The 27356-nt window shown below is 35.8% G+C and overlaps 1 protein-coding gene across 1 annotated transcript; it reads left to right on the forward strand.

The window, feature by feature from the left end:
• Window positions 1-2655: 2655 nt before the first annotated feature.
• Window positions 2656-26178, forward strand: LOC123540325 (WD repeat-containing protein 48-like). Its single transcript, XM_045325251.2, has 19 exons — window positions 2656-2810; window positions 3764-3907; window positions 4268-4343; window positions 4916-4998; window positions 5468-5597; window positions 6859-7049; window positions 9575-9679; window positions 11521-11640; window positions 12670-12738; window positions 14086-14176; window positions 15117-15214; window positions 16238-16345; window positions 17197-17296; window positions 17706-17777; window positions 18781-18865; window positions 20220-20337; window positions 20836-20915; window positions 21448-21637; window positions 25255-26178. The coding sequence occupies exons 1-19, from the start codon at window positions 2724-2726 to the stop codon at window positions 25348-25350; spliced, it is 2043 nt and encodes a 680-aa protein (XP_045181186.2). The 5' UTR covers window positions 2656-2723; the 3' UTR covers window positions 25351-26178.
• The last annotated feature ends 1178 nt before the right edge of the window (window positions 26179-27356 follow it).

A 27356-nucleotide genomic window follows, 5' to 3' on the forward strand; every position in this document is an offset into this window, starting at 1 on the left:
GGAGCTTATGTTGTACTTGTATCTTGCCGACTTTAAATAAATCTTATCTTTATCATATCTTACCTTATCTTAGTTATGTTCTGTTCAACAACATTTATTACAGCTGATAAGAAATAAATAGACGATAATACATGAGTGTCAAATTGACCAACGTCTCCGATACTATAAATGACGTCGACGTCAAAGCGTTATTACACTAATGTATTATCATTTTTATGTTATGGCTTTATTACACTGACGTGTCGTCAAACATGTGAGAATTCACATTATATATCATCTAAATCCCCGGTAAGTAGTGCGCTCTGTATGACCAGTAAATATTCTTACAAACATGGAGAGCAATAGTTTTTACTATTGATAGCATACATGAAGATAATACAATATTAATGAAGTGTTTTTATATCTCAGTTTACCTTTTTGTAGTCTTTCTTAGACTTCCCCGACATCAACACGTAACACAGCGGCATCTGTTTCATACTGTCGTCGCTCTTGACAAAGGCGTGGATTGATAGCAGCTGCACGAACGGATGCTTCACTACCTTGAATGTACCATCTACATACCAAGTCTTTGCCTTCTGTAGAAGCTCTAGTTGGTAGTTTGTGGCGAAGATGACGTTCATTTGATTAGCATTTTCTCCAAATAAATGACTAAAATGTGCCTGTAAATCTTCCAATGTCAATGTATCAGGTTTATTTATTTTTTTATTAATAGACCTTTTCACATTTTTCCAAAACTTCCGGGGCTCAGACTTAGCCAAATTATTAATTCTTAATAATAAGTATAAGTATCTCAATAAACGTATGATTAAAGGCACGTATGTCACACATTTAAAACATAAAAAGGTAAGTATCTCAATTAACGTTTGATTAAAGATACGTATGTCACACATTTAAAACATGAAAAGGTAAGTATCTCAATTAACATATGATTAAAGATACGTATGTTGCACCTACATGAAAAGGCAAACAAAATTGCAATTTTTTCAATAATCATGTTTAATAGACACACTTGACAATTTTGATGACAATTAAAGGATTACAAAACTTCATTAAATGATGGTCTTGGTCGTCCACGATAAGATCATCCAAAACGTTTGTCGATAAATGAAGTTTACTGACAATGAATATTGCTCACATATATATTATTATATTTATGGTCCGGGTCGTCCTCGAACATGGTCCGGGTTGTCCCCAGTATGGTCCGGGTTGTCTGGTCCGGGTTGTCCTATGGTCCGTATTGTCCCTAATTCGCCGGGCTGCAACACGATGTTTGTAGGCTAGTCAAAGTGCTTCTAATGTAGTATTATGAATGATCTTGTGAAACTAAATTCAAATATATATTGAAATCGATTATTTGCCTTAGATTTAAACTCACATAGTTTTTTATGAATTAAATACCGGCCAGATACACTTTCGAGAATTGTCCGCCATTAAAACTTTTCATATGACGTCACAAATGCAGGTATGGGTCGCTGTATACACAATATACACAGGGAATGAAAAACGCATTTTTTTCTCAAAATATTTTCTTATCAAACGCGAGAAAATGGCAAAGTCTATCAATTAAGATTTCCCATTAATTCCCGAATCGCCGGTCGATCTTACTTTAATGATCAGAACAACCACCTTGATCACTCCACAGGCAATCGGCGTGTGACTTTGACCCCTTATGAATGATGGACCCCCCCCCCCCCCACCCTGTTCTCTACAACCCAGATCCCAAACATAATAACAGAAAAACACATTTCCAAAAAAAAAAATGCTGTATTTTTTTTATATATAGCATTTTTTTTTTTTTTGGAAATGTGTTTTTCTGTTATTATGTTTGGGATCTGGGTTGTAGAGAACAGGGTGGGGGGTCCATCATTCATAAGGGGTCAAAGTCACACGCCGATTGCCTGTGGATCACTCGTGAACGATGATAGTCAGGTAGATCTACCAGTTGTAAATATGAAACAATGCGTTGTTAACACTATTTTTCTAGTAATAACAAGCATTCTTTGCATACCGCCCCGGCCACTGCATGCATGTATTTCCAAGACTGACACTCTATAACCTTTTCTAAAATAATTTCCATTCAACCATGCATCTGCTTTGAAAACACACTGGTCATGATTATTCTTCTATCGCAACCGATTTGAAAGTGACATCGTAAATGACATAATTTTGAATGACGTAACAGGGGGCTAGTTGACGTAACAGTATGGTAGCCCTTGTTTACTATGATAGTCCAACAAAATTGGTGCGATCCTAGCCTGCCTAAGAAACACTGAGATTTTTTTTTCAGATGGGCAAAATCTCCACTGCATAAGTGCACCTTCAAACCGTTTAAAATCGCTTCTCGGTGACGCCTGTGAAGGGAGGCTGTATGTGTAATATACATATCTAATTATTAAGTGATCTCTACATAAAAAAAAAAAGAATTTCGAGTAACTTTAACTATATTTTCAGCTTCTAAAAGTTTGTTATGCACAACAACATTAGCTTTTTCTGTATTCCAAATGCACCACAGACGTTCTTGATAACAAAAATATCTCAGGAAGCATGCTCTCAGATTCCACAAGATTAATTGAGACAGAGATCATATCGGATTTCATTAACAAGATTGTCTGAGCTGATATTTTAGAAAACGCATATAGTTTCATTAAACACACCCTCACAGCTCAACGACGAAAGTGATAACATTTGTTAATTCGTCAACAACTTTTCTTACAACACAAAAAATGATGACGTCGTTCAATAATACGCAAATGGCCTCACAACAGCGAAGTTCAACTGGGACTTGGGGAATGGCTAAAAAGAAAGTTCAGGTAGAAGACGATTTCTACAAGACTCCAAACTTAATACAAATATGCTCCGTACATCTTTGTCCAACTTGCATGTACCAACAATTGGTGTCTAGTTTAACAAACGCGGCAAACATGGCAAAAGACTAGATAAATCACCTGATTTTTTTTTGGGAAAGAAACCACGAAAACAGTAACAATTAAAAACATTGAATCTTTTACACTGGTTTTCCTTAAATTCGATGCTGGGACATTTATGTCATTTAATCTGTTATGTTACAGTTGGTTCAACTGCGCAGTAAGAAATTATGAAGCCTAAACTAGTAAAAGGCGAGGCTAATTTTACGCGATTGTGATAATTTTTGCACAGGTCAATATCTCTCCTCCATGTACAGCATAGGAAGGACCTTTACTGTGGTGAACCTTTTGCGACCATTCTGTGTGGCAATTTTTAAAACGCATTTTAACTAGGAAGTGTCTAGGGGTATTTGTTATTTCATTTTCAACAACATTTAATATGTAAATAACCTTAAATCTCTAGAAAAAGGAGGTCCGTACCCCTAGAAAAACCCAAGAAGGCTTGTCTAGAGGTACGAATCAGTACCCCTAGAGACACTTCCTTTATTGACGTGTTTTACTGTTATGTTTATACCGTAAAATGATTCTTTTTTATTTTGTTTTAGGATTTTGACATTTAGATTGCCCGTCACAAATATAAAACAGTATGAACATTGACTTATTTTGACTAGCTCTTTCAACAAATACACCCTCTTTCTCCTTATGGGAGCTACCGGCCCACACCCACATTTTTCTTTTGAAAGTGTCTAGCCGTCCACTACATTTTACCATTTTTAGCTAAGTGGCCATTATGTAGGTATATTTCTGATACAGTTCTCATGTGACCAAATGATTTTGTTTAGGTGATCATATTTGTTAAAACTATTGCTTGAAGTTAAGCATTTTAATGTATCTTACAGGTGTCTTTTGTGATCCGTGATGAAATAGAGCGGCACCATAGATCAGGCGTGAATGCTCTACAGTATGATCCGTTACTCAACAGGCTTTATTCCGCTGGCAGAGACTCTATCATTAGGATTTGGAACACAAAAGCCACAAACAAGGTACACATTGGTCACATGATGAAATATCTATGAAACATCCAAAAAGGTTGCTGTTATTTTTGTTGATATTTTATGAGTTTGATGTAAAAAAACAGCTAAATTCTAGTTTACCTAAGAAGATTAGAGCATAATTGTGATACTGCAATAGGCAGTATTTTTACTGCTTACAAACTTTATATTGAAAAAATATCATAAATCCAGATGGATATTCCTTTTAATAACAAAAACTATTAAATGTTTTATATTTAAATGTGTTTGTTTGTTTTTTGTTTTTTTTTATAGCACATGGTATAGATTATTCATTTCTGTATTAAATATTCATAAATCAATAAATTGAAAATCTGTTGATTTTTTAACCAGGATCCATATGTTTTGTCAATGGAGCATCATACAGACTGGGTCAATGACATAGTATTGTGTTGTGGAGGAAGAACGTGTAAGTAACTTGTGTGTGTTTTTACAGTTCTTTTTATACATGTGCATTTGTCATTCTCCATTTGGTCCGAATACCTTGTTTATTGAACTTTTTGGTCGGTATTTGACAGAAATGGGTTAAAATTACTCACAAGATCTTCCATGAGATGAAGTAGTACATGTGAATTAAAGGAAGTATAATTTTTAGAGTTATGGCCTGTAATATTTTTTGTGTGTTTATAGACAAACTGTTTATTTTTGGAGCGTACATGTGTCTACTGGACATTTTTTTCGTTCCAGTCTGATTTTCTTGGAATGCATAAAAGTCCAGTTAGCAGACACATTATGACTGGTACATCAATCTTGTTCACTTGTATAGGTGTATATTTTAGAAGAAAAATATCAATTTGTAGACAAGACAAAAATCTTGAGGAGTTAAATATGTTAAAGATTTATATTTAATGATTTATCAAATATTTCTTTTAACTTGTTGCAAATAGGTTGGGAGTTAATTGTTTACAATCACAACTTAGAAGTTATATTATCCCAGCTCAGAGTCTATATACTTCAATGTATCTTATTGATTTTTTGCAGTGATATCAGCGTCTTCTGACACAACTGTTAAAGTCTGGAATGCACACAAGGGATTCTGTATGTCAACACTTAGAACACATAAGGTATATTTAAAGAACACATAAGGTATATTTAAAGACTTAAGATGCCTTTGTGCATAGTGTGGCTGCCATATTTATTAATGGACCTAGAAAATATTGATTTCTTGTTAAGTCCTATCTTCAGTAATATGGCTTTTGTCATTGCCATAAGAAAAGTCATTAGTAATAAATTGTAAGAAAACAACTCAGATTAGTCATACCAAGAATTGGTCAGCTTGGAAGATGTTGTATAATCAAGTGTGCTCAACGTCGGTTTGGTTCTATGTATGAATATTTTTCGATGTTAGCCTATTGTTACATGTAGTATTTGTGAATAAATGTGTTGGTTTAAGTTTAATAGTACGGCATCTGTTATCAAAGTTCTTCCTGTGGATAGTAACAGTATGTTTGAAATTCAGGATTTAGTTTAGAATTTAACAGACTTTCCAGATTTTGATGTATTGATAATACTGTTTTTCCTATTTTTTTACAGGATTATGTGAAGGCATTAGCTTATGCTAAAGATAAGGAACAGGTTGCTTCAGCGGGACTTGACAGATCTATTTTCTTATGGGATGTTAACACATTGACTGCACTTACAGCTTCAAATAACACTGTTACAAGTATGTAATCTTTATAGCAAAACTTGTCTAAGCTCTTGTAAAAGAGTAAATAATTGTATTATACGCTAGTATGGCTAAATTTGTTTTTCAAATAATTAAAGTAGTATTATACTGAATTTTTTGTTGCTTTAACAGAATTTTATCTTACTTTATTGAAATAAAGTTGAAAAATCTGCCAGAACATGACTCTTTTTATTACTGGAGAAAGGATTTCTGTTCTGCCCTCAGAAAAGTGAGAATGTAGGATATACATTTTGCCACATCCTTAAAATCTTCTGCATCAGCCTTCTTGCTGTTTATGGGTAGTTAAAAGGTTCTGTTCTGTCGAAAGAACCCATTGCATGGACTCACATGCTTTCCTTTGACCGCGGCCCGATAGTGGTAGCAGAATTTTGACTGAGGCCCGATAGTGGTAGCAGAATTTTAACTGAGGCCCAATAGTGGTAGCAGAATTTTGACTGAGGCCTGATAGTGGTAGAAGAGTTTTGATTGAGGCCCGATAGTGGTAGCAGAATTTTAACTGAGACCCAATAGTGGTAGCAGAATTTTGACTGAGGCCCGATATTGGTAGCAGAATTTTAACTGAGGCCCAATAGTGGTAGCAGAATTTTGACTGAGGCCTGATAGCGGTAGCAGAATTTTGACTGAGGCCCGATAGTGGTAGCAGAATTTTGACTGAGGCCTGATAGTGGTATCAGAATTTTGACTGAGGCCCAGTAGTGGTATCAGAATTTTGACTGAGGCCCGATAGTGGTAGCAGAATTTTAACTGAGGCCTGATAATGGTAGCAGAATTTTGACTGAAGCCTGATAGTGGTAGCAGGATTTTGACTGAGGCCTGATAGTGGTAGTAGAATTTTGACTGAGGCCCCATAGTGGTAGCAGAATTTTGACTGAGGCCCTTCAGTGGTAACAGAATTTTAACTGAGGCCTGATAGTGGTAGCAGAATTTTAACTGAGGCCCGATAGTGGTAGCAGAATTTTAACTGAGGCATGATAGTGGTAGCAGAATTTCAAGCTTTACATATTGACTTATTGTATAAGGGAACGGTTTACCTATGATTGTTTAGATATAGATAAATCAAGGAATTTTGCAAGGTGCAATTAGCTTATTAGATAAAAGTAATTTGGTGGACTGACTATTGTTAAAAGTGACAACCTTGTGAAGTAACATTACAAATAATAAAACATTAAGTAAACATTAATTCATTGTTTGTAATTAGATGATGTACTAGTATTTATAGTTACTTTTATTTTTACAGCCTCCAGTTTAAATGGGAACAAAGATTCAATATACAGTCTAGCAATGAACCCAGCTGGTACAGTGATAGTGTCAGGTTCCACGGAGAAAGTTTTACGTGTCTGGGATCCACGAACGTGTTTAAAGTTGATGAAGTTAAAAGGTCACACTGACAATGTTAAAGCTCTAGTACTCAACAGAGATGGTACACAAGTAAGCTTTGTTTTTGTTAGGTTGGATATTAAAATGATGTAATTAAGGTCATATAGTGACTCTCTGGTTTTTGGTGCTGGTGGGAGACCCCAGATGCCCTTTTGGGAATTACAACAGCTGCAGACAGGCACCTGGATAGAAACACTGACTTACTGTTCAGCTGGATGGACAGGAAACAGCGGCAATTGATCCAAAGTGAGTGACCATAACCATTTGGTCGTGAAAATCACAAACACTAAGTACTTAAACAGCATTATGACAAGAAGGACCAACAATACAGTTATTTTATGATGTGAAAAGAAGTTATTTGTAGTTGTTGCCTACATCTGTCTAAAGATGGAAATTTCAGAATCTCAGTTGAGCTCAGAATTCCAGCAAAAAGATGTTCGAGGTAAGTTCTATGTTCAGCGTGCTTCATATAAAGATCCAATATTATGGTATAAAACTGCAAATGAAGATCCTTCCAGCATGAAAAGTGTCCTACTGCTTTCTGCAATGAGTCAGTTCTACAAATGGACACCAGCTATACAGCAAAGCATATACACTGCAGATAACAATGACAGAAAATACTACAAAACTGAAAAGTGAGTATATCAGAGATAGACTGTATTATCAGCCAGGCAGCTTTTTCTGGCATTCTCAGCAGTATATATGAAGAATACCTGTAATCTGCAAAGTAGCCTGTCGGAGGTGACATGGTTTGTTATTTTCAGTTTAAGTATGGTTTGCTGTAACCTTGACCCTCTGATCCACATAACGGTAAGTGTCTTCTACTGACCAAAGGTAATCATCTCACGAAGTTTGATTGTCATAATTATGCCTATGTATTGTTCAGGTGCTGATTGCAAACTTTTTTTGGTCTCGGTGTCACTGTGTCCTTGATAATTTATGAGCTGACCAAACAATCAGTATGGCGCATTTACTGACCACAGTCAGTCATCCTATAAGTTTGACTGCACTAGACCTAAGCATTTTCTTGTTATTTGTCAGAAACCGAATGGTCTACCTGCAGAGATAGACAGACCAAATGGCCTACCTGCAGAGATAGACGGACCAAATGGTCTACCTGCAGAGATAGACAGACCAAATGGTCTTCCTGCAGAGATAGACGGACCAAATGGTCTACCTGCAGAGATAGACAGACCAAATGGCCTACCTGCAGAGATAGACGGACCAAATGGTCTACCTGCAGAGATAGACAGACCAAATGGTCTTCCTGAAGAGACAGACCAACAGGAGCCATAAGTATATCTCCTTTTTAATCCCCCGCCGTGGCGGAGGGATTATAGGAGTGGTCTGCGTCCGTCCATCCGTCCGTCCATCCTTCCGTCCGTAACAAAATCGTGTCCAGTCCATATCTCCTAAACCCCTTGAAGGATTTTCATGAAACTTGGGTCAAATGATCACCTCATCAAGACGATGTGCAGAACCCATGAGTCAGCCTTGTCAGTTCAAGGTCAAGGTCACAACTCAAGGTCAAAGGTTTGAGCCTGCCATTTTGTGTCCACTCTATATCTCCTAAACCCCTTGAAGGAATTTTGTAAAAATTGAGTCAAATGATCACCTCATCAAGACGATGTGCAGAACCCATGAGTCAGCCATGCCAGCTCAAGGTCAAGGTCACAACTCAAGGTCAAAGGTTTGAGCCTTCCATTTTGTGTCCGCTCTATATCTCTTAAACCCCTTTAAGGAATTTTATAAAACTTGGGTCAAATGATCACCTCATCAAGACAATGTGCAGAACCCATGAGTCAATCATGCTGGCTCAAAGTCAAGGTCACAACTTAGGGTCAAAGGTTTGAGCCTTCCATTTTGTGTCCGCTCTATATCTTCTAAACCCCTTGAAGGATTTTCATCAAACTTTGGTCAAACGATCACCTCATCAAGGCGATGTGCAGAACTTATGAGTAAGCCATGTCGGCTCAAGGTCAAGGTCACAACTGAAGGTCAAAGGTTTGAGCCTTCCATTTCGTGTCTGCTCTATATCTCCTAAACCCCTTGAAGGAATTTAATAAAACTTGGGTCAAATGATTACCTCATCAAAACGATATGCAGAAATTATGAGTCAACCATGCCAGCTTAAGGTCAAGGTCACAACTAGGGTCGAAGGTTTGAGCCTTCCATTTGGTGTCCACTCTGTATCTTCTTAACCCCTTGAAGGATTTTCATCAAACTTGGGTCAAATGATCACCTCATCAAGAACTCATGAGTCAGCTATGTCAACTCAAGGTCAAGGTCACAACTGAAGGTCAAAGGTTTCAGCTCTGTATCTCCTAAACCCCTTGAAGGATTTTCATGAAACTTTGGTCAAATGATCACCTCATCAAGACGTTGTGCAGAATTCATGAGTCAGCCATGTCAGTTCAAGGTCAAGGTCACAGCTAAAATCAAAGGTTTACCCTTTCACTATCCATAGCAGTGGCAGGGGATTTAGCTGTCTTTCAGACTGCCTTGTCCTCAAAGGAGGGCATAGAAACCACTTGTTTGGCTTATAAGTAATGAACATGCTACGTTTCACTTTTCAGTGTTTATCAGGAAGTTCTGACGGCATGATAAGGTTATGGTCACTAGGACAGCAGAGATGTGTGGCTACATTCCGAGTGCATGACGAAGGTGTATGGGCATTACAGGTAGTATAATTGAGTCATGCCATGAGAAAACCAACATAGTGACTTTGCGACCAGCATGGATCCAGACCAGCCTGCACATCCACGCAGTCTGGTCAGAATCCTTGCTGTTCGCTTTCAAAACCTATAGTAATTAGAGAAACTGTTAGCGAACAGCATGGATCCTGACCGGACTGCGCGGATGCGCAGGCTGGTCTGGATCCATGCTGGTTGCAAAGCCACTATGTTGGTTTTCTCATGGCACGGCTCAATTATGTTGATGCATGACTGTTTATTTATATGTATTTGTACTGCTAATTTTTATGTGGCATATAGTGTTACCCACTTCAGTTTTTTGAAATACATAAATATTTCCACTTGCCAACAGTTTGCCAAATTTTTGATCTGGGAAATTATCCACTATACGGTAATACAATTGGATACATTTTTTTCCCATATATAAGTTCGGCCTGCCGGCTTAGCTCAATAGAGAGGACGTAGATCTACAGATTACAGGTTCGTGAGTTTGATCCCAAGGTATGTGCTTCCTGACAATTTGATATAAGGCATTGTGTCTGAAATCATTCGTCCTCCACCTCAGATTCATGTAGGGGAGTTGGAAGTTGCTTGCAGAGAACAGGGTTGTATTGGTACAGATTTCAGGAATACTGCTTAGGATAACTGCCAATATTACATAACTGAAATGCTGTTGAAAAATGGTGTTAAAACAAACAAATATACAAGTTCTGTTCTCAGAGTGCCATTGCAGGACCCACACTTGCATGTCTTAACATCAGATAGTGGGGGAATTTGTGACCTGTGAACACATTTCTAGTTTTTATAGTTTTTATATTAGGTCAGATTTATATAGTGCCCTTTCCATGATTAACACTTTCAAAGACGCTTACATAGTGGAAAGGCAGCCACTCAAGGCACCAGTTTCATTCTCTACTAGCACAGACACATAGCGATCTGACAAGAGGGACAGAGCAAGAGAAAGCATTCAGAAAAGGGAGAGAGACATGGTTTAGATGCAGGCCTGTCTGGCTTACTTAGCATAGCTCTTTGCAAATAGACAGTCTGGTTGTTTTATATGCCAGATGTATAGCACCAATATACGTGAAGCTATCTTTCTTGGGAAGAACCAGTACTGGCTTCTTAGTTAGCTGAGAGACACTCCAGAGCATCTCAGTAATTTCCAGTGCCAGGACTGGGATTGGAGATTGAAAGTCGGGGGTGTTGCTACTAAAACACTGGGCCTCCTAATTTAATGTTTTCGCTCCATATCTGGAAACTACAAGACTGGCAAACAGTGAAACTTGCAAACTTAGAGACTTTCAAACTGAGAGACTGAAAAACTTTTAGACTTTCAAACTGTGAGACTGGCAAACTTTTAGACTTTGAAACTGTGAGAATGGAACATTTTTAGACTTTGAAACTGTGAGAATGGAACATTTTTAGACTTTGAAACTGTGAGACTGGCAAACTTTTAGACTTTGAAACTGTGAGACTGGCAAACTATGATAAAGGCAAACAGTTGACTGGCAAACTTTGAGACTTGTAAACTATAAAGCTGGAATACAGTGAGACTAGCAAATGTTGTGACTGGCATATTGCAAGACTGTCAATCTGTACTGTGAGTCTGCCAAAACCAGTCTGTCAATAAAGCCTTTCTGTTGGCCAATTTCATGACTCAGCTCAAATGAAGCCTTTTCATTGGTCAATTTCATGACTGAGCTCAGAATAAGCCAATGTTGAAATTTTGTGACTGGTTGCTTAACTAAGTGTTAGAATCTTGGGCCCTGTGGCCTGAACCAGTTTGAAATACTTTAGACAATTATGACCAAGATTATATTTTCTTACAGGCAAATGATAGTTTTTCAATGGTATATTCTGCTGGTAGGGATAGAAGAGTCTGGGCAACAGATGTTCGAAATAATGATTACAGGTGTTTAGTTTGTGAAGAAAAAGAGCCAGTTTTAAAGGTAAGATCTGTGTTCTAGATGAAAAAATAGATTTAATGAAACAGAACAGCGTCTTTTTGACAGACAAATTTTTAGGTGCTGTAACTTGGACAATATGATAAGTCAGTCTGTTCAGTAGAACAAGTACCTGAGATGATGATAGTTTCAGATTGTACAAATTTTTGCTGGATAGTTACGAAAGACAGAAACATACTTGAATCAATATGGAGTAAACTTTCTTGGAAAAAACAGTGGTTTTAGGAGTTCTGACTGTACGGTCGATATCAGTAAGTAAAATGACAAAATCATACAATAAGGTAGAGAACACACAAAGACAATTGGTAATTTTCGTTTTGATTGTGTTTTCTCTGTACATAATTGAAACATATTCCGAGATTGTCACTGAAACCATTGGTAGTATAATGTTATGACTGGGAGGTCATTTAGTTTCTCATAAACTTGGAAACAAGCTTTGAGAAATGAACATTTTTGGAGATGTATGAAGAGCATTATCTTAGCACCAGAGAACGAACTGCCTTATACAAGTACTGACATGCATAAGAGTAGTCAAAAATCATTTTCATTGGTAGCGCTTGTTTTCTTTAATGCTGAAATAGCTTATGTGTGATATATCTCATCTAAATACATATTTTTCAGTGAATTATTAAAATACTAAAGAATAATTGGTATTTTAACAGTAAAAAATATCAAATATATATTTCACTGGTAAGAAACTACAAAATGAGTAAGTTTTGTCAAAACATGTACTAAGAAGAAAATATTTTTGTTTTACATGTTAGTTCAAAATATCTTTCACTCATGAACACCATATTTTACATTTTCATTTATGGCTATGCATCTCATGAAAATATTGCATCTGGTGTCCATTCAGGAAATATATCTAACACTTAAAATAACAACAAATATCCTCCAGTAAATCTTTTGTCTTACTCCATTCCTTCCATCACAGCCATTATCATTTCTTCATATAGCTTTAAAATGAAAACTTGCTATGAACATGCAGTCACTTATGATCTGTTATAATTTCAGTTGGAGTTAACACATAATGAACCACAATCTCTTTGGGTATCTACAACCAGTTCCAGTATCAAAAATTATGTAAGAAATATTTGTTTTAACTATCGATATACAGTGAAACACCGCTCGCTCGAGGTCGCAAGGGGATGAGCAAAATGCTCGAGTTATCCATGGTTTCGAGCGACCCAAACATTGACCAACATACGAAGAAAATTGAAGTTTGTTTTACCAATTGTCATCGAGACCATTTGCAGAGGAAACGGTGATGCGTAATAATAACACACTCGTGACATTTTCAAAAAACGTATTACAAACGTTATTTATGATAGATCATAAATGGCACATGTGAAGAAACAGCTAAGACATTTTATTTTTTTATTTTTTTTTTTATTTGACTTTACTGTAATCGAATTCGCAATTTTCTTCTCCAAATTAAGATCTCATAATTATCGTCTCAATTTTATGAAAAGGCTATCTTATTTCCTTTATTTGCATGCAAACAACTGTTGATTAAAATATTAAGATCTCATAATTATCTTCTCGATCCCGCAGAAAAAAAGTAATAATTAATAACAATTTTGATCAATAAAATTTTTCTTCCACCTTTCATCAATAAATAATCTCATTATCATATCAAATATACCGACAAACAAACATTTAAGATAGTCGGGGAATAGACCATGCAATTCTCACGGCGTGCGAAAATTTTAAATTAACCGATAATTCTGACCGCCGAAGGTGTGAAAAATTTTGACACCTCTGCTCGAGTTTGCCATAAGCAACAAAGAGTAAATTAATACACAGGGACCAGGTGTCATGCTCGAGCGATCGAGTTATCGATGCTCGACCCAGCCATGGTAATTTCACATAGAAAATAGAAGGAAATCGGCCGGGACCGCATGAATTGCTCGAGCGAGCCCGGGTGCTCGAGTCATCGATGCTCGAGCGAGCGGTGTTTCACTGTATCAATATTTAGTTTAAAGAAATTTGATGATTTATTTTTTGGCTCATTGCCGGGTATAGTTTGCTGATTATGCAACAGTTCTAATATTAACAGTTTAACTTTTAGTTTGCTGGCGGCAAGTGATTCTGCCTTTGCGACCAATGCAGACCAAGATCAGCCTGCACATCCGTGCAGTCTGATCATGGTCTGTGCTGTTCGCTATTCAGTCCGTAATTTTTCAGTAAACACCCCTTCAAATAATAAATGTCACTGCCCAAATTGAATGATGGGCCAGTCCAATATAGAAATTTAGCAGGCTGAAGGTTGATAGTATTTATATCCAGCAGTTTTTATTAGACTGAATCAAAACTAAGAAATTATTTATGGAAAACAAGATTTCAAATAATCCTGAGATAAAGCAATTTATTGTATAATGGCCTACAGAACACAAAATTGAAGAACTTGATCACATTTTATTTTTTCAGTCTTTAAGAAATGTAAATAAACAGCTGATGTCAGCTTTAGACAATGTGTCATTACCTCCAGTGTGTTCACAGCCAGATTTTACTATAAAAGGTGAGTCATGGTTTCTTTACCACTGTGATGCATAGCTTGCTGGAGAATTGATTACTCCAGCACCACGGCTGACTTTTAACACCAAGGTTGGCATGGACATCACAGCTGACTTGAGCACTACAGCTGGCTCAAGTACTGTGGTAACCTGGAATATCACAGCTGACTCTAGCCATCCAAGTGGTTTTCCTTTATATCTCCTGTTTAAATTGCTTTAAGCATTAGATAGGTTGAGCATTTTGTTAAGTAATTGTTGTTCTCTTTACTATTTATGGTAAATGTGTTTACTTATACTTAATCTATTACAGAACGCTGAGAGGTAATTAAAAGTTTAGGTATGGTTCATAATGGGAAGCTTGATATATAAATAGATGTCCTACAGTTCAATTTGATCAGATATTTTTTGTATAAAGGTTATTTGCCCTTAGATTGTGATTTACTATTTCATTCACTTAACCCAAACAGATGGTTGATAAATTCTTTTTAATGCACCTGTGAAATGGGATATACCTTTGGATCACCTGTGGTGTGTGGGCAGGTAGGGTCCAAAAAGTTGTCCATGCTCTAACTTTGAAGTTCTCAAACAATTTTTAAACACAGTCAGAATGGTTATGGGAATAATATCTGATTGTCCTAGTAGCTTGTGGAGTTACAGCCCTTGAATTACTCAAAATTTTAAATAGGTTGTATCAGTTTTAAACCAACCCTGGTCAAAATGTTTTTAAATTTCACTTAGGTAGCTAGACTAATTATGATCCTTTACTTTGTTAAATATACACATAAAATGCTTGAAAGTTTATGATATATATATCCTAAAAAATATTTACTTTAAAGTCATGAAACCATGTACAGTGACAGGAAGAAGTGGTATCAGTGTCCTATGGATGAGTAATTGACTTTCATCCATTTATATAAAATCTTAAAACTTTTTAATGGATTTCAGGTGGTTCCAGCATACGACAGTATTATGTGTTAAACGATAAACGCCATATTCTCACTAAGGATACAGAAGAAAATGTTGCCCTTTGGGATGTTTTAAGCGTAAGTTTGTTATCAGTTATATAAATGAAAGAGCTCTAATATAACTGCTTTTGTATAGTTAATCCTTAGCCTGCTAAATTTCTGAAAATGGACTGTTCCATCATTCAATTTGGGTAGTACCATTTATTATTCAAAGGGGTGTTCACTGAAAATTTATTGACTGAATAGCGAACAGTGCAGACCATGATCAGCCTGCACGGATGTGCAGGCTGATCTTGGTCTGCACTGGTCACAAAGGCAGAATAACACGCTGCCAGCAGGCTAAAGGTTAATTGAGTGTGGCTCACCAGAGGTCCTTATTTGATCCCTTGTTGAACATCTGGCACATTTTGCTGACATTTTTAGTTTGTTTACAGTACAAGTTGTAGTTTTCACCCAGTCAGCAGCAAGTCAGAACCAATAAAAATCATTCGTGAAAAGTGTGGTGGCACCCATCTCAATATTGATACCAAGTAACTGGGGGTGTTTTTCTTTTTCTCTAAGTAAATTTTCAAATATATAATTAGAGTAGTTTGTGTTTATTGATTTCTGTGTTGCCTTTAATTAATCACTGTTTGGAAATATTAGTCTTAGATGTTCCTTGGATTCCAAGCAGGTAGACTGTTGGAAAACATTGACTGGCTGAAATTTCTCCAGGTAGTAATAGTGAGTGTGCATGCTCACCCAACAATCAAATATATAAATCAGACATCTGTCTTTGGACTGTGATTAGCCTCAAATGGATGACAACATGTTAATTAGCTATAAAATTGTCAATTTCTAAATGGTCCTTCTCTCCATTTCAACAAAAATAATAGATGAACGCACAGTTTAATCAAACTGAAGACATTTTAGTTAATCTTATGAAAAATGTCTTCCCATTGCAAATATGGATATAGTGGTATCAATAAAAACTGAAATCCTTTACTGCCAAATATTGACAAGGATTTTCTTCAAATGAATCTATAAAGAGATAAGATGCTGTTGTTAATTGTATACTATAACTTTGTGGGACAGCCACTAATACAGTCTGTGCTATTTCAGGCAAGAAAAGTTGAAGATCTCGGTAAAGTTGATTTGGAAGAAGAAATTAAAAACAGATTTAAAATGCTTTATGTACCAAACTGGTTCTCAGTAGATCTTAAAACTGGGGTGAGTTTTCTTTGTTTAATCTTGTTACATACTTTTACTTAGTTTCTTATTTAGCTTGACTATTCCAAGAATAGATAGAGCTATTCGATTCACTCATGTGTTGGCGTCGACCTCAGCATCTGGATTCACTCATGTGTTGGCGTCGACCTCAGTATCTGCATTGACATCTGCAGCACCCCCGATTTTGGTAGTTTTTGTATATCAGCTGGTATCTCAGTAACAAGTGTTCACTTTTATGAATGAATTGGCACACTTATTAACAGCGATAAACTGACTTGCACTGCATAGGTTCCATAACTATATTTTGATTTTTTTACAAAATTAGATCTCTTTTGACTTCCATATTCATTCATTTGAAAAGGCAGTTGCTTAGTTTTGTGCTTATCTCCTGTTTTTCTAACTATGCTTGTAAAAGGCTGTATTATTTAGGGACCTCCATGGCTTAGTGATTATCGCTACTTACTTCATATCACTTGCATATTACCTCAGTGAATTTAAGCCTACACTGGTAATCATGTTAGAAAGCCACTTGTGCATATACATTTTGTACAATGAAACATACCTTAATATATATGAGGCGTGCCATGAGAAAACCAACATAGTGGGTTTGCGACCAGCATGGATCCAGACCAGCCTGCCCATACACGCAGTCCGGTTGGATCCATGCTGTTGCCTTTCAAAACCTATAGCAATTAGAGAAACTGTTAGCGAACAGCATGGATCCTGACCAGACTGCACGGATGCGTAGGCTGGTCTGGATACATACTGGTCGCAAAGCCACTATATTGATTTTGTCATGGCACAGCTCAATTATGGTGATTTCATTTGTTTCTGAAATGTTATACTTTCAGATGTTAACTATCCATTTAGATGAGACAGACTGTTTCTCTGCCTGGGTCTCTGCAAAGGAATTAGGAGCTAATGTTCCTGTGGATGCTCCTGATACTAAATGTAATGTAATATTTTTTTTGCCAAAATGTTCATAAATACTTTTGTACATGTGTGCTTTATTCTTTTATTAATGGTTTGACAGGGTTACTCATAGCTAAAAAATTGTTTACTATTTTTAGCAGTTCCTTAAGATTAGTAAACAAAAATGTATTTAAGTGAAATAGGGAACCAGTGGTTTCTTGGTTCTTCCATCACAGCAATCTTAGAATAAAAAGTGGCCTTTTTACCGTAAGGTAACGGACTCAAACAACACTAGAGCCTTGATTGCATTTCCTCATTATAGTATCAGTAATAATTCTTCCAGGAATGTCACTCCAGAGATATTACATTTAGCTGAAAGCCATCTCAGAAATACCAGACTTTAATGGATTTGTATAAATTATAAACTTAGTTAATTTTGCAATTTCAGTAAATATTGGTCAGCAGTTACTACAAGCTCTTCTGGACAACTGGCCAAAGACACACATATTTGAAAATCAAGGTAGTGTAAATAACATTTTATACACTAAACGAATACAAAGTTTGTATACAGTTTTTTTTCTCATAACGTGGGTGATTGCATTTCAGGACAAATGCATTGTGACATAAATTTATTTTGGCTTCTGTCACACCTACAATCAAAATATACTCTGCAATGTTAGCTTTTACCTGTGGTCTACCCATGTACTTGGCATTAGCGTGTATATATCTAGAATCTAAGGTGGTCCTTAATTAAGTGCAGTTCTTTCTTCATGCTTAAAGTTCTGAACATCAACGGACTAGTATCTTGAAGAACAGCTGTTTCATGAGGGTTTATGCTCAACTGCAGATGCACGGTATGTACTGAAAACTAGTAGTATAGCCTGAAGCTTTGGTCTACTTTGAACCCACCCGCTTAGCTCAGTAGGGAGAGCGCAGATCTATGGATCATGGGGTTGTGAGTTTGATTACCAGATGGGGTGTATGTTCTCTGTGACAATATGATAAAAGACATTGTGTCTGAAATCATTCGTCCTTCACCTTTCATGTGGGGAAGTTGGCAGTTACTTGCGGATAACAGGTCTGTACTGGTACAGAATCCAGAAACACTGGTTCGGTTCACTGTCAGCTGTTATATAACAGAAATACTGTTGAAAAATGGTGTTAAACAAAAAACAAAGAAACAAATCAGTATATTTTAAAAAAGAAGTGTAAGTTATTTAAAGTTTTTAAGACAGATATGGAAAGTTTGTGAAATGGGTAACTGGATAACATTAAATGATGATCTCATTAAGAATGTATTCATTCATGAATTAAGTACTTTGAGTTTGAAAGTACAAATCTAATTGACAAGACCTCATTGCTGCGGGTTCAAAATTTTTAAACATGCATGACCCACACTGCCAAAATTGTTCAAGCAAGCTGAGAAACTTCGGTGAGAGATATATGGCCATCATGGCCCTTTTGCTCACGAAGTAGTATTGGCCATGATCAGTTGAAGTGCTGAAATGTACATGTATTTTCAGAAAATATGAACGGAAATGAGAATGAAGTGCAATCACCAACAGGAATTTACTTCCGAGTTCCTGGTCATACCCCTGTAATATTTAGGTAAGCATGATGCATTAGTTACTGTTTTCTTTGCTTTCTGCTGTTTCGTTAAATTTTCTCTGTATATATAGTGGATATTACATGAGTGTCTTTTCGTATTGAATTTATTAAACAAGTTGAATGAAATAATATTAAAAAAGCGAGGCTGTGCCGTGCATTTTAACAATTTTATTCAAGGAGTTTAATAAATTCATTGTGGAAAGACATAAATATAATATTCTTTTGTCACTTGTAAGCTTTTCCTGCTGAAACATTTATTTATTTATTTGGGTTTTACGACACACCAACACAGTATAGGTTATATGGCACCAAACAGGACAACAAATTTTGGTTCCACATCTCATTTACATCGAAATAAAAACATGAGGTGTGGAATCAAAATTTTGCATACCTGCTGGACTCACAGAGTTACTGCAAAACCAAGTGTTAAGACCCTATTAGTCGCCTCTTACAATCATGCAAGGGTAAAGCAGTGGTTCCAATTCTTTTCATACACAGATCGTCCCAGAACCACATGGGGCTCCTGCTGAAACAAAACAACTTTTCTTTCCTTACCTATTTTAGACCAAGTAAATTTGACCAATATCTCCTATACTTAAAACGACAGCAACCTTAGAGCTTTATTACACTAGTGTAATACCAGAATTATGTAATGGCTTTATTTCACTCCCGCAACATCAAATATGTGATGATACAAGTGATAGTAATATTTATAAACTGAAGATTTAGGAGTTTTTTGCGTATTTGCAGAAATGCTTTCCAAGGAGAGACAGAAAATCATAATAAACAAACATGATCCAGTTGAACTTCAATTACTAATGTAAACAGTCATGCAATTTGAGATTGGCTTTTTGAATGTTTCCTTAACAGTATGATGAATAATTTACGAGTGAAATTAATTGATAACTGGCCAGTATCATTATAGACAAAATAATCTTTGGCTGTAAAAACAGTTAAGATGTTTAGTTAAAAACTTATTGATTATACATCAGTCAGTTGCCTGGACTTTCGACCAGCACTTTCACCTTAAATGTATTATTATGTAGAGACCTAGGTGACAGTCTGCTTTAACTCAAACTGTCAGGTTAGGAGCTAGACACTAGCCCTTTACCTGTTTGCCTCTTCTAATAATTTTAGTTGGCAGACAATTTCAGGGTGGCCAACCAACATGACTTTTCAGAATATTTCTACGTGTGTACACTGCCGAAAAGTCATGTGGGTTGGCCGCCCTGAAATTTTACTTAAAGCCCTAATGTTTAATCTGACAGAGTCAGATTGATTGGCCTGCATTACTGAGAAATCAATGACTGAATTAAAGACTTTCACATTTGTTATTGAATGTTTTATATATCAGTGAGGTTGGTCGAGGGAAGACATTATTCAGATTGCTGTGTCGAGATGCAGGAGGGGAAACAGAACAGATGTTGTTGAATGAGACAGTTCCACAATGGGTGGTAGATGTTCTTGTACATGTAAGTAGCATTTTGATTGGTTGATTTTGATGTCAGTTTTCAAATTGTCCAATGGCAAGGATCCATTTTGAAAATAGTCTCTAAACCAAAATATATAGCCTCAAAGCCAGTTGTTAGATCCTGTAAAATGGTTTTATTTCTTACTTAAGATCTTTAATTGCTCTAAGGGGATGTATTTCTTTCATTTTCATCTTAAAGTTTATTTGATGGAATCTGTGAATTGGCATTTTCAAACTATTCATGTACATGCCCTGAAGAAGTAATGCATATGATAAACTGATTTCTGGCAACAACATGTAATGCCTGGCAAAATAAGAAATGAGATTTATTAAATACTACTAATTGCTTATTATTGATGATATCCCATGATTTCCTTAAATTATGTAGGAATAAAAGGCAGATGTAATTTTGGTGTTCTTGAAAACCAAAAATTATCAGCTGCACAGTAAAATAACATTTTGTCAAATTGATTACTTTAATATTTGTTTTGTTTTTTAGGGAAATTCACCAAAGTCTAACAAGATTCCATTCTTTCTTCAACCCCATCAAAGTATGGGACAGAAAATTGTCATGAAAAAGTAAGTACACTGACAGTTTCGATTTCTAAAGATTTATTTTTCAATGTGCGAGTGATTTATTCAGAAGACTGGTTTTAAAGCAAGTCTTCAACAGCTTCTTTGAGCTTTTTTGAAACTGAGAAATTTTAATGTCAGTTCTTGTATTGAAAATGAAAGCGGTGTTGTCTGTTGGGTCTTCAGGGCAATGACGGCACACTCTGATGAAGTTGAAAATTTTGCAGGAAACTTTGGCTGGAATCTGTGTATGTGTATGTCTGTGCTGATGTTTGAACTATGCACAATGTTTCATGCAAACCTTAGTAATTCCTTGAGTATGATGCAAGTCCTTGAAAAACGATTGAAAATAACTAAAACACTAAAAAAAAAAGAAAAAGTACTTGAAATTGGAAATATGTTGCATGAGTTTTTTCTCAGAACTCCTTCCAAAATGTTAGTGACATAATGAATAAAATAAATGTTAGAATTATGTACACAAAATAAATGAACATAGAAACTTATATATGCATATGTTCATGTATGTGTTAAAATTCAGGGATAGATTGTCAGCAAGTGACATGATTCAAGTTCGAAAGGTCGTAGAGCATGTGTATGAAAAGGTTCTGGGTCAGGGTTCAGATGCTGGTTCCCAGGCAGCCAACAGTGGGAACCAGGAGAAAGGTGAAGATTTGGAAGATAGTTCAGCAGTTGCGGAGGAAAAAGTGGAATTGTTGTGCAATGATCAGGTAGGTTAAATAATGTAATATACTGTACATTGGGTTATATTCACTATGGTTCTAGTTTTGCTAACTTTTGTGAGCAATCCAATGAATTTTAACCCTCACCTTGCTAAATTTCTGTAATGAACTTGTCTATATTCCAATTTGGACAGTACCATTAACTGTTTAAAGGGGTGCTTACCAAAAGATACCGGCTGAAAAGCGAACAGCGCAGATCAAGATCAGACTGCAAGAATGTGCAGTCTGATCATGATCTACAATGGTCGCAAAGGCAGAATCGATCATGTCCAGCATGGTAAGGGTTAAAGCCTGGGCGGATCTTAATTAGTCCCCTACTGGATGAAAACCAGTTTCGGGAACTATAGGAATGCACTTTTCCGTCATTCTGTCATTCCGTCTGTCAACAATTTCATGTCCGGTCCATAACTCTTTTATCCATGCAGGGATTTTATTATTACTTGGCACAAATATTCCCCATGATGAGACGACGTGTCATGTGCAAAACCCGGACCCCTAGCTTAAAGGTCAAGGTCACAATTGAAGGTCAAAGGTCAACAGGGCTTTTTTCCTGTCCGGTCCATAACTCTCCCATCCATAGCGGGATTTTAATATCACTTGGCACAATTGTACCTCATAATAAGACGATGTGTCATGCACAACTTTCAGACCCCTAGCTCAAAGGTCAAGGTCACACTTAGTAGTCAAATGTTAACATGGCATGAACAGGGTCTGTTTCGTGTCCGGTCCATAACTGTTTCATCCATGAAGGGATTTTAATATTACTTGACACAAATGTTCCCCATGATGTGACGATGTGTCATGCGCAAAATCTGCACCCCTAACTCAAAGGTCAAGGTCACAGTTTGAGGTCAAAGGTCAACAGGGCTTTTTTCCTGTCCGGTCCATAACTCTCTCATCCATGAAGGGATTTTAATATCACTTGGCACAATTGTACCTCATAATAAGACGATGTGTCATGCACAACTTTCAGACCCCTAGCTCAAAGGTCAAGGTCACACTTAGTAGTCAAATGTTAACATGGCATGAACAGGGTCTGTTTCGTGTCCGGTCCATAACTCTGTCATTTATTAAGGGATTTCAATATTACTTGGCACAGATGTTCTCCATAATGAAACAACGTGTCTTGCGCAAATCCCGGAGCCCTTGCTCAAAGGTCAAGGTCATACTTAGAGGTCAAAGGTCTAATTCAAGAAGGACTTTGTCTGGAGCATTTCTTCTTTATGCATGGAGGGATTTTAATGTATCTTGGCACAAATGTTCACCACCATAAGACAAATTGTCTTGCGCCAGAACCAGGTCGCTAGGTCTAAGGTCAAGGTCATACTTAGAGGTCAAAGGTCAAATTCAAGAATGACTTTGTCCGGAGCATTTCTTCTTCATGCATGGAGAGATTTTGATGTAACTTGGCACAAATGTTCACCACCATGAGGCACACTTTTTTAGAATTACGTCCCTTTGTTGTTACTATAAATAGATTACATTGTAACTTTTTTATTACTGGCCGTAGGGAAAAATCGAGACCACTTTTCTGTGGTACAACATGCATGTTACATCCAATATTTAGGTGTATTTTGATCTATCTCTACCTGGTAAAGATTTTCTTGTGGACTTACGTTTTATAGATTTTTGTTTTTTTTAAGGATTAATTTCACTTTGTTGTTACTATAAATAACTTTTTATGATAACTTTTTGTATAATCGGCCAAAAAAATTCCAAATGAAAACAACTGTACGTTTTTATATATGCAAATTTTAATCCAAGTGCTTTGTTATATTATATTGTATAGATAGTACAATATTGTTTATACATCATTGAGAAATATCAGTTCATTATGTTATGCAGTAGAGAAAATTAGGTGCCTTCCAGTAGGGGACTTTGTATTGCATGGCAATACTTCATTCACTTGTTTGCGTTACGTTACATATTAGAACCAACTAGGAATATTGTTAATAAGGCAGCTGATTTTGATCTTGAAATGAAAGCAAAGTGAACAATACCAGATTATGGCATGTTTGAAAAGCTTTAAGTGACAGCATAACATCATTTATCCATGAGGCATAGAATATAGCTGAAATATATGTTATAGTATGTTACAGTATAGTTATGTTCTCCCAGTAAACAACCAAAAATAATGCTCAAAATAGCTATCATAGCACCATTCACGCTTAAAAGTCACAAAATTTTTCATCCCGAAAACAGCTCTGCGCCCCGCCCCACAACCACGAGGAAACAGGCTGATTCGGACCGTGGCTGATTCGGACCATGGCTGATTCGGACCAAATATTTTGGCTGATTCGGACCACAAACTTTGAATAAAAGTAGATAATGACCATATATTTTGGCTGATTCAGACCACAAACTTTTATTTAACAGTCAATAATGACCATAAATTTTGGATGATTCAGCAATTTTCAGAAAATAATGTTGATTATAGCTTATATAGAGGTTTAACTTGAAGTAAAGACATAAAATATACACCATACAAACAGGTAAGAAGTTTTGACAAACTAAAATGCATCATTTATGCATTTAAATAAGGACTTTAATTGTTCTTTGCATCAGACATTAAACTTAATACTCATAAATATTATTTTTACACATGACATTAGTGTCAGGAAAACTTAAACAATTTGAGCCGAATAAGCCAAGTAAATTTGGTCCGAATCAGCCATTGTCCGAGTCAGCCTGTATTCAACCACGACATCCAGTTTGCTCAAAGAAAATCTGACCCAGAGCAGGCCCTGCCTGAATTCATCATAAACTTGAATCAGATCGCAAGTAACTGGTAATGCTTGTGTAACTTTTAACTGGGAAAACTGGCAATGTGTCTCAGTCATGCTAAAGATTAAATATAGAACAGAAATGTTGACATGTGAAAGTATTCCAAATAAGGTCATAAAATCAGCTTTAAACTTTTTCTCTATTATCAAATGTAAATACCTCAAAATTAAACTCATATCTGAATGCATTTTAATTGACCATATGATAGAAAATCTGTTTTGGAAGTTTCATTAAGATTTGTTCTATGGACAAAAATGTGGCCAATATTGTGATTTTCCTATAGACTATCATTATGAAAACTTGTTTGAGGTCCATATGTTTTCATATCAGTCCAGCAAAAATCAGGCACACAAACCTATATTTTTTGTTCGTTATCTTTTCTAAATACATCATCACCTTTATTCCTTGACTGTTCTGTTACTGAACAAAATGCGAATTGACATACAGATCTGTTAAGACTGTTCAACAAAATTAGCAAAAATATACTGTTGTGAATATAACACAATGTGTAGTATATGACACTATTATTAGAACTACCTAAAAACAAAGCAAAATGAACAAAAGGGCATAAATGTCTTCCAGTACCAGTAGACCTAAAAGCTAGAAATTTGCCATATTACCTAATTTCTTTTTCAGTATGACTTTAAAAACTACAACTCTACACTGTTAAATAAACATGTTATGTCAATGAATTTAAAGGCAACATAAAATGCCTTCTTTTTTTCAAAAAAAAAAAAAAATCATTTCATTTTTATCAAATCAGCTTTTTGTAAGTCCCTTTAAAATTAGAGGGCTTTATGCTTTATTTTTTTGTTTTCCAGGTATTAAATCCCAATATGGATCTGAGAACTGTGAAACATTTCATCTGGAAGCAAGGTGGTGATTTAACTTTACATTACAGACCTCTTAAAACTTGAAATTTAAACAAGATTTCTACCATTGTGACAAGTTTTACTGAAGTAAAAAAGACGCAGCTGGGACTAGCCTAGGAGACATTGAGAGCTTTACAAAAAAATTGTGATTATAGAGCATTGTGAAATATTGGTGATGATCATATCCTATCCACAATACAGTTAACTCCTTTTTACAGTGAATCATCTTGATCAGATTTTGCACTGCCGTATTTTTGCTGAAAAATCATCATCATCATATCATTATCGTCTTCATCATCAGCAAATAAGTAGAATGATTATATAAGCCAGCAGATGGTCAGCATGGATATACAATTTCAATTTTAGCTCGACTTTTCAAAAGAAAAGTAGAGCTATTGCACTCGCCCCAGCGTTGGCGTCGCTGTTGGTTAAAGTTTTTGATAAAGTCAAATATCTCTGTTACTATCAAAGCTATTGACTTGAAACTTAATATAGTTATTTACTGTCAAAGTCTACACCAGGAGAATCAATTCCCATAACTCTGATTAGAGTTTTGACAGAGTTATGCCCCTTTTTAACTTAGAATTTTTGTTGAAGTTTTTGATAGAGTCAAATATTTCTGTTACTTTCAAAGCTTTTGACCTGAAACTTAAAATAGTTATTTACTATCAAAGTCTACACCAGGAGAAACAATTCTCATAACTCTGATTTGAATTTTGACTGAGTTATGCCCCTTTTTTGCTTAGATTTTTTTGGTTAAAGTTTTATAAAGTGTTTACTGCCAAAGCTCTGATTCAGAGTCAAGCACTGAGAAAAGTTGAGCGGGCTGTCATCAGACAGCTCTTGTTATACCAGGTTTTTTACTACAGCCACTTTCTAATGCCAGTTGGTATTGTATTGCTTGGTTCAGTATGAACTTTCATTGTTAATTACTTAAACATAAGTATATAGCTACCTTAAAAAATTAGATTACTGTCTCATAAAGTGTACAATACTGTAAATTGTAAATATTGTCCTTTTTAATAAAAAATGGAAAAAAAGGCCTTGTGCAGGGGGACTTAAATATGTAGCTGACAAAATTTTGTATAAAAAGTTAATCAGAATTTAACTTTTACATTTTCAATTAATTTTGGACTCAGTAAAACCATGGAACTGCATGGAAATTAGTGAAATGTGATTTAAACTGAGTTGATGTGACTCCAAACCAAACAAAACAATTAGCTGGTCAAATATTCACATTCAAAATTGTGTACCTATTATCACAGTATGTAAGATATATGTTTGAAATTTGTTTAAAACATCATTTGTCCTGCCCATGATACATGGAGACGTGTGTACGAGTCTTTAACTTAAATGTATCATAAGAAAAAATGTAGACTGATTGTACATCATTTTGAACATAGAATTGACCACTTTCGGGAGGCTTTTTGTTGCTTCCAGGATAACAAAACTTTTCCTTATTCTTAGTTTACCTGGATACACTGTGCTCAAGGTGATCCAGTGTGGTAACCATGTGTCTGTTATCATAATTCTCTGTCAAAATTTTATTATAAACACTCTAGAAGTCAGTTTTTTGCCAGATCTTTATGAAACTTATTCAGAATATTTGCCTCAATGATTTATTTGATGTGTTGGATACTGAGGTCAAAAACAAGGTCTCTATGGACATAAACTCTTTAGAGGCTACTAAGTTTTCCAGATCTCTTAGTCTTTTGATTTAGTTTTGAGGTTTACTGTCAGAAAATTAGTTTTAGCTATAATTTAATGTTCTTGAAATTTTAGTGACCAGTTTTGAAGTATTTTTTCAAAGATGCCATTTTGTATTATTTTTTTTTGTGAACGACTTCCTGTGTATGCAGTCTTACAGAAAGGGCAACCTTTTGTAATTTTTGCACTAATGTTGTTTATATGAAGTAAAAACATTTTACTATACAAAACAAGAAGTGAATGTAAATATCCTGAAATCAGTAACACCCGAGGCGCGGACAGGTGAGGGAGCAGTATTTCATCTTTTTATGACGTCAGATAGATGTCCAGTTTATAACTACTCA

This window comes from Mercenaria mercenaria, chromosome 16, assembly GCF_021730395.1.
Source record: "Mercenaria mercenaria strain notata chromosome 16, MADL_Memer_1, whole genome shotgun sequence".
NCBI lineage: Eukaryota > Metazoa > Mollusca > Bivalvia > Venerida > Veneridae > Mercenaria > Mercenaria mercenaria.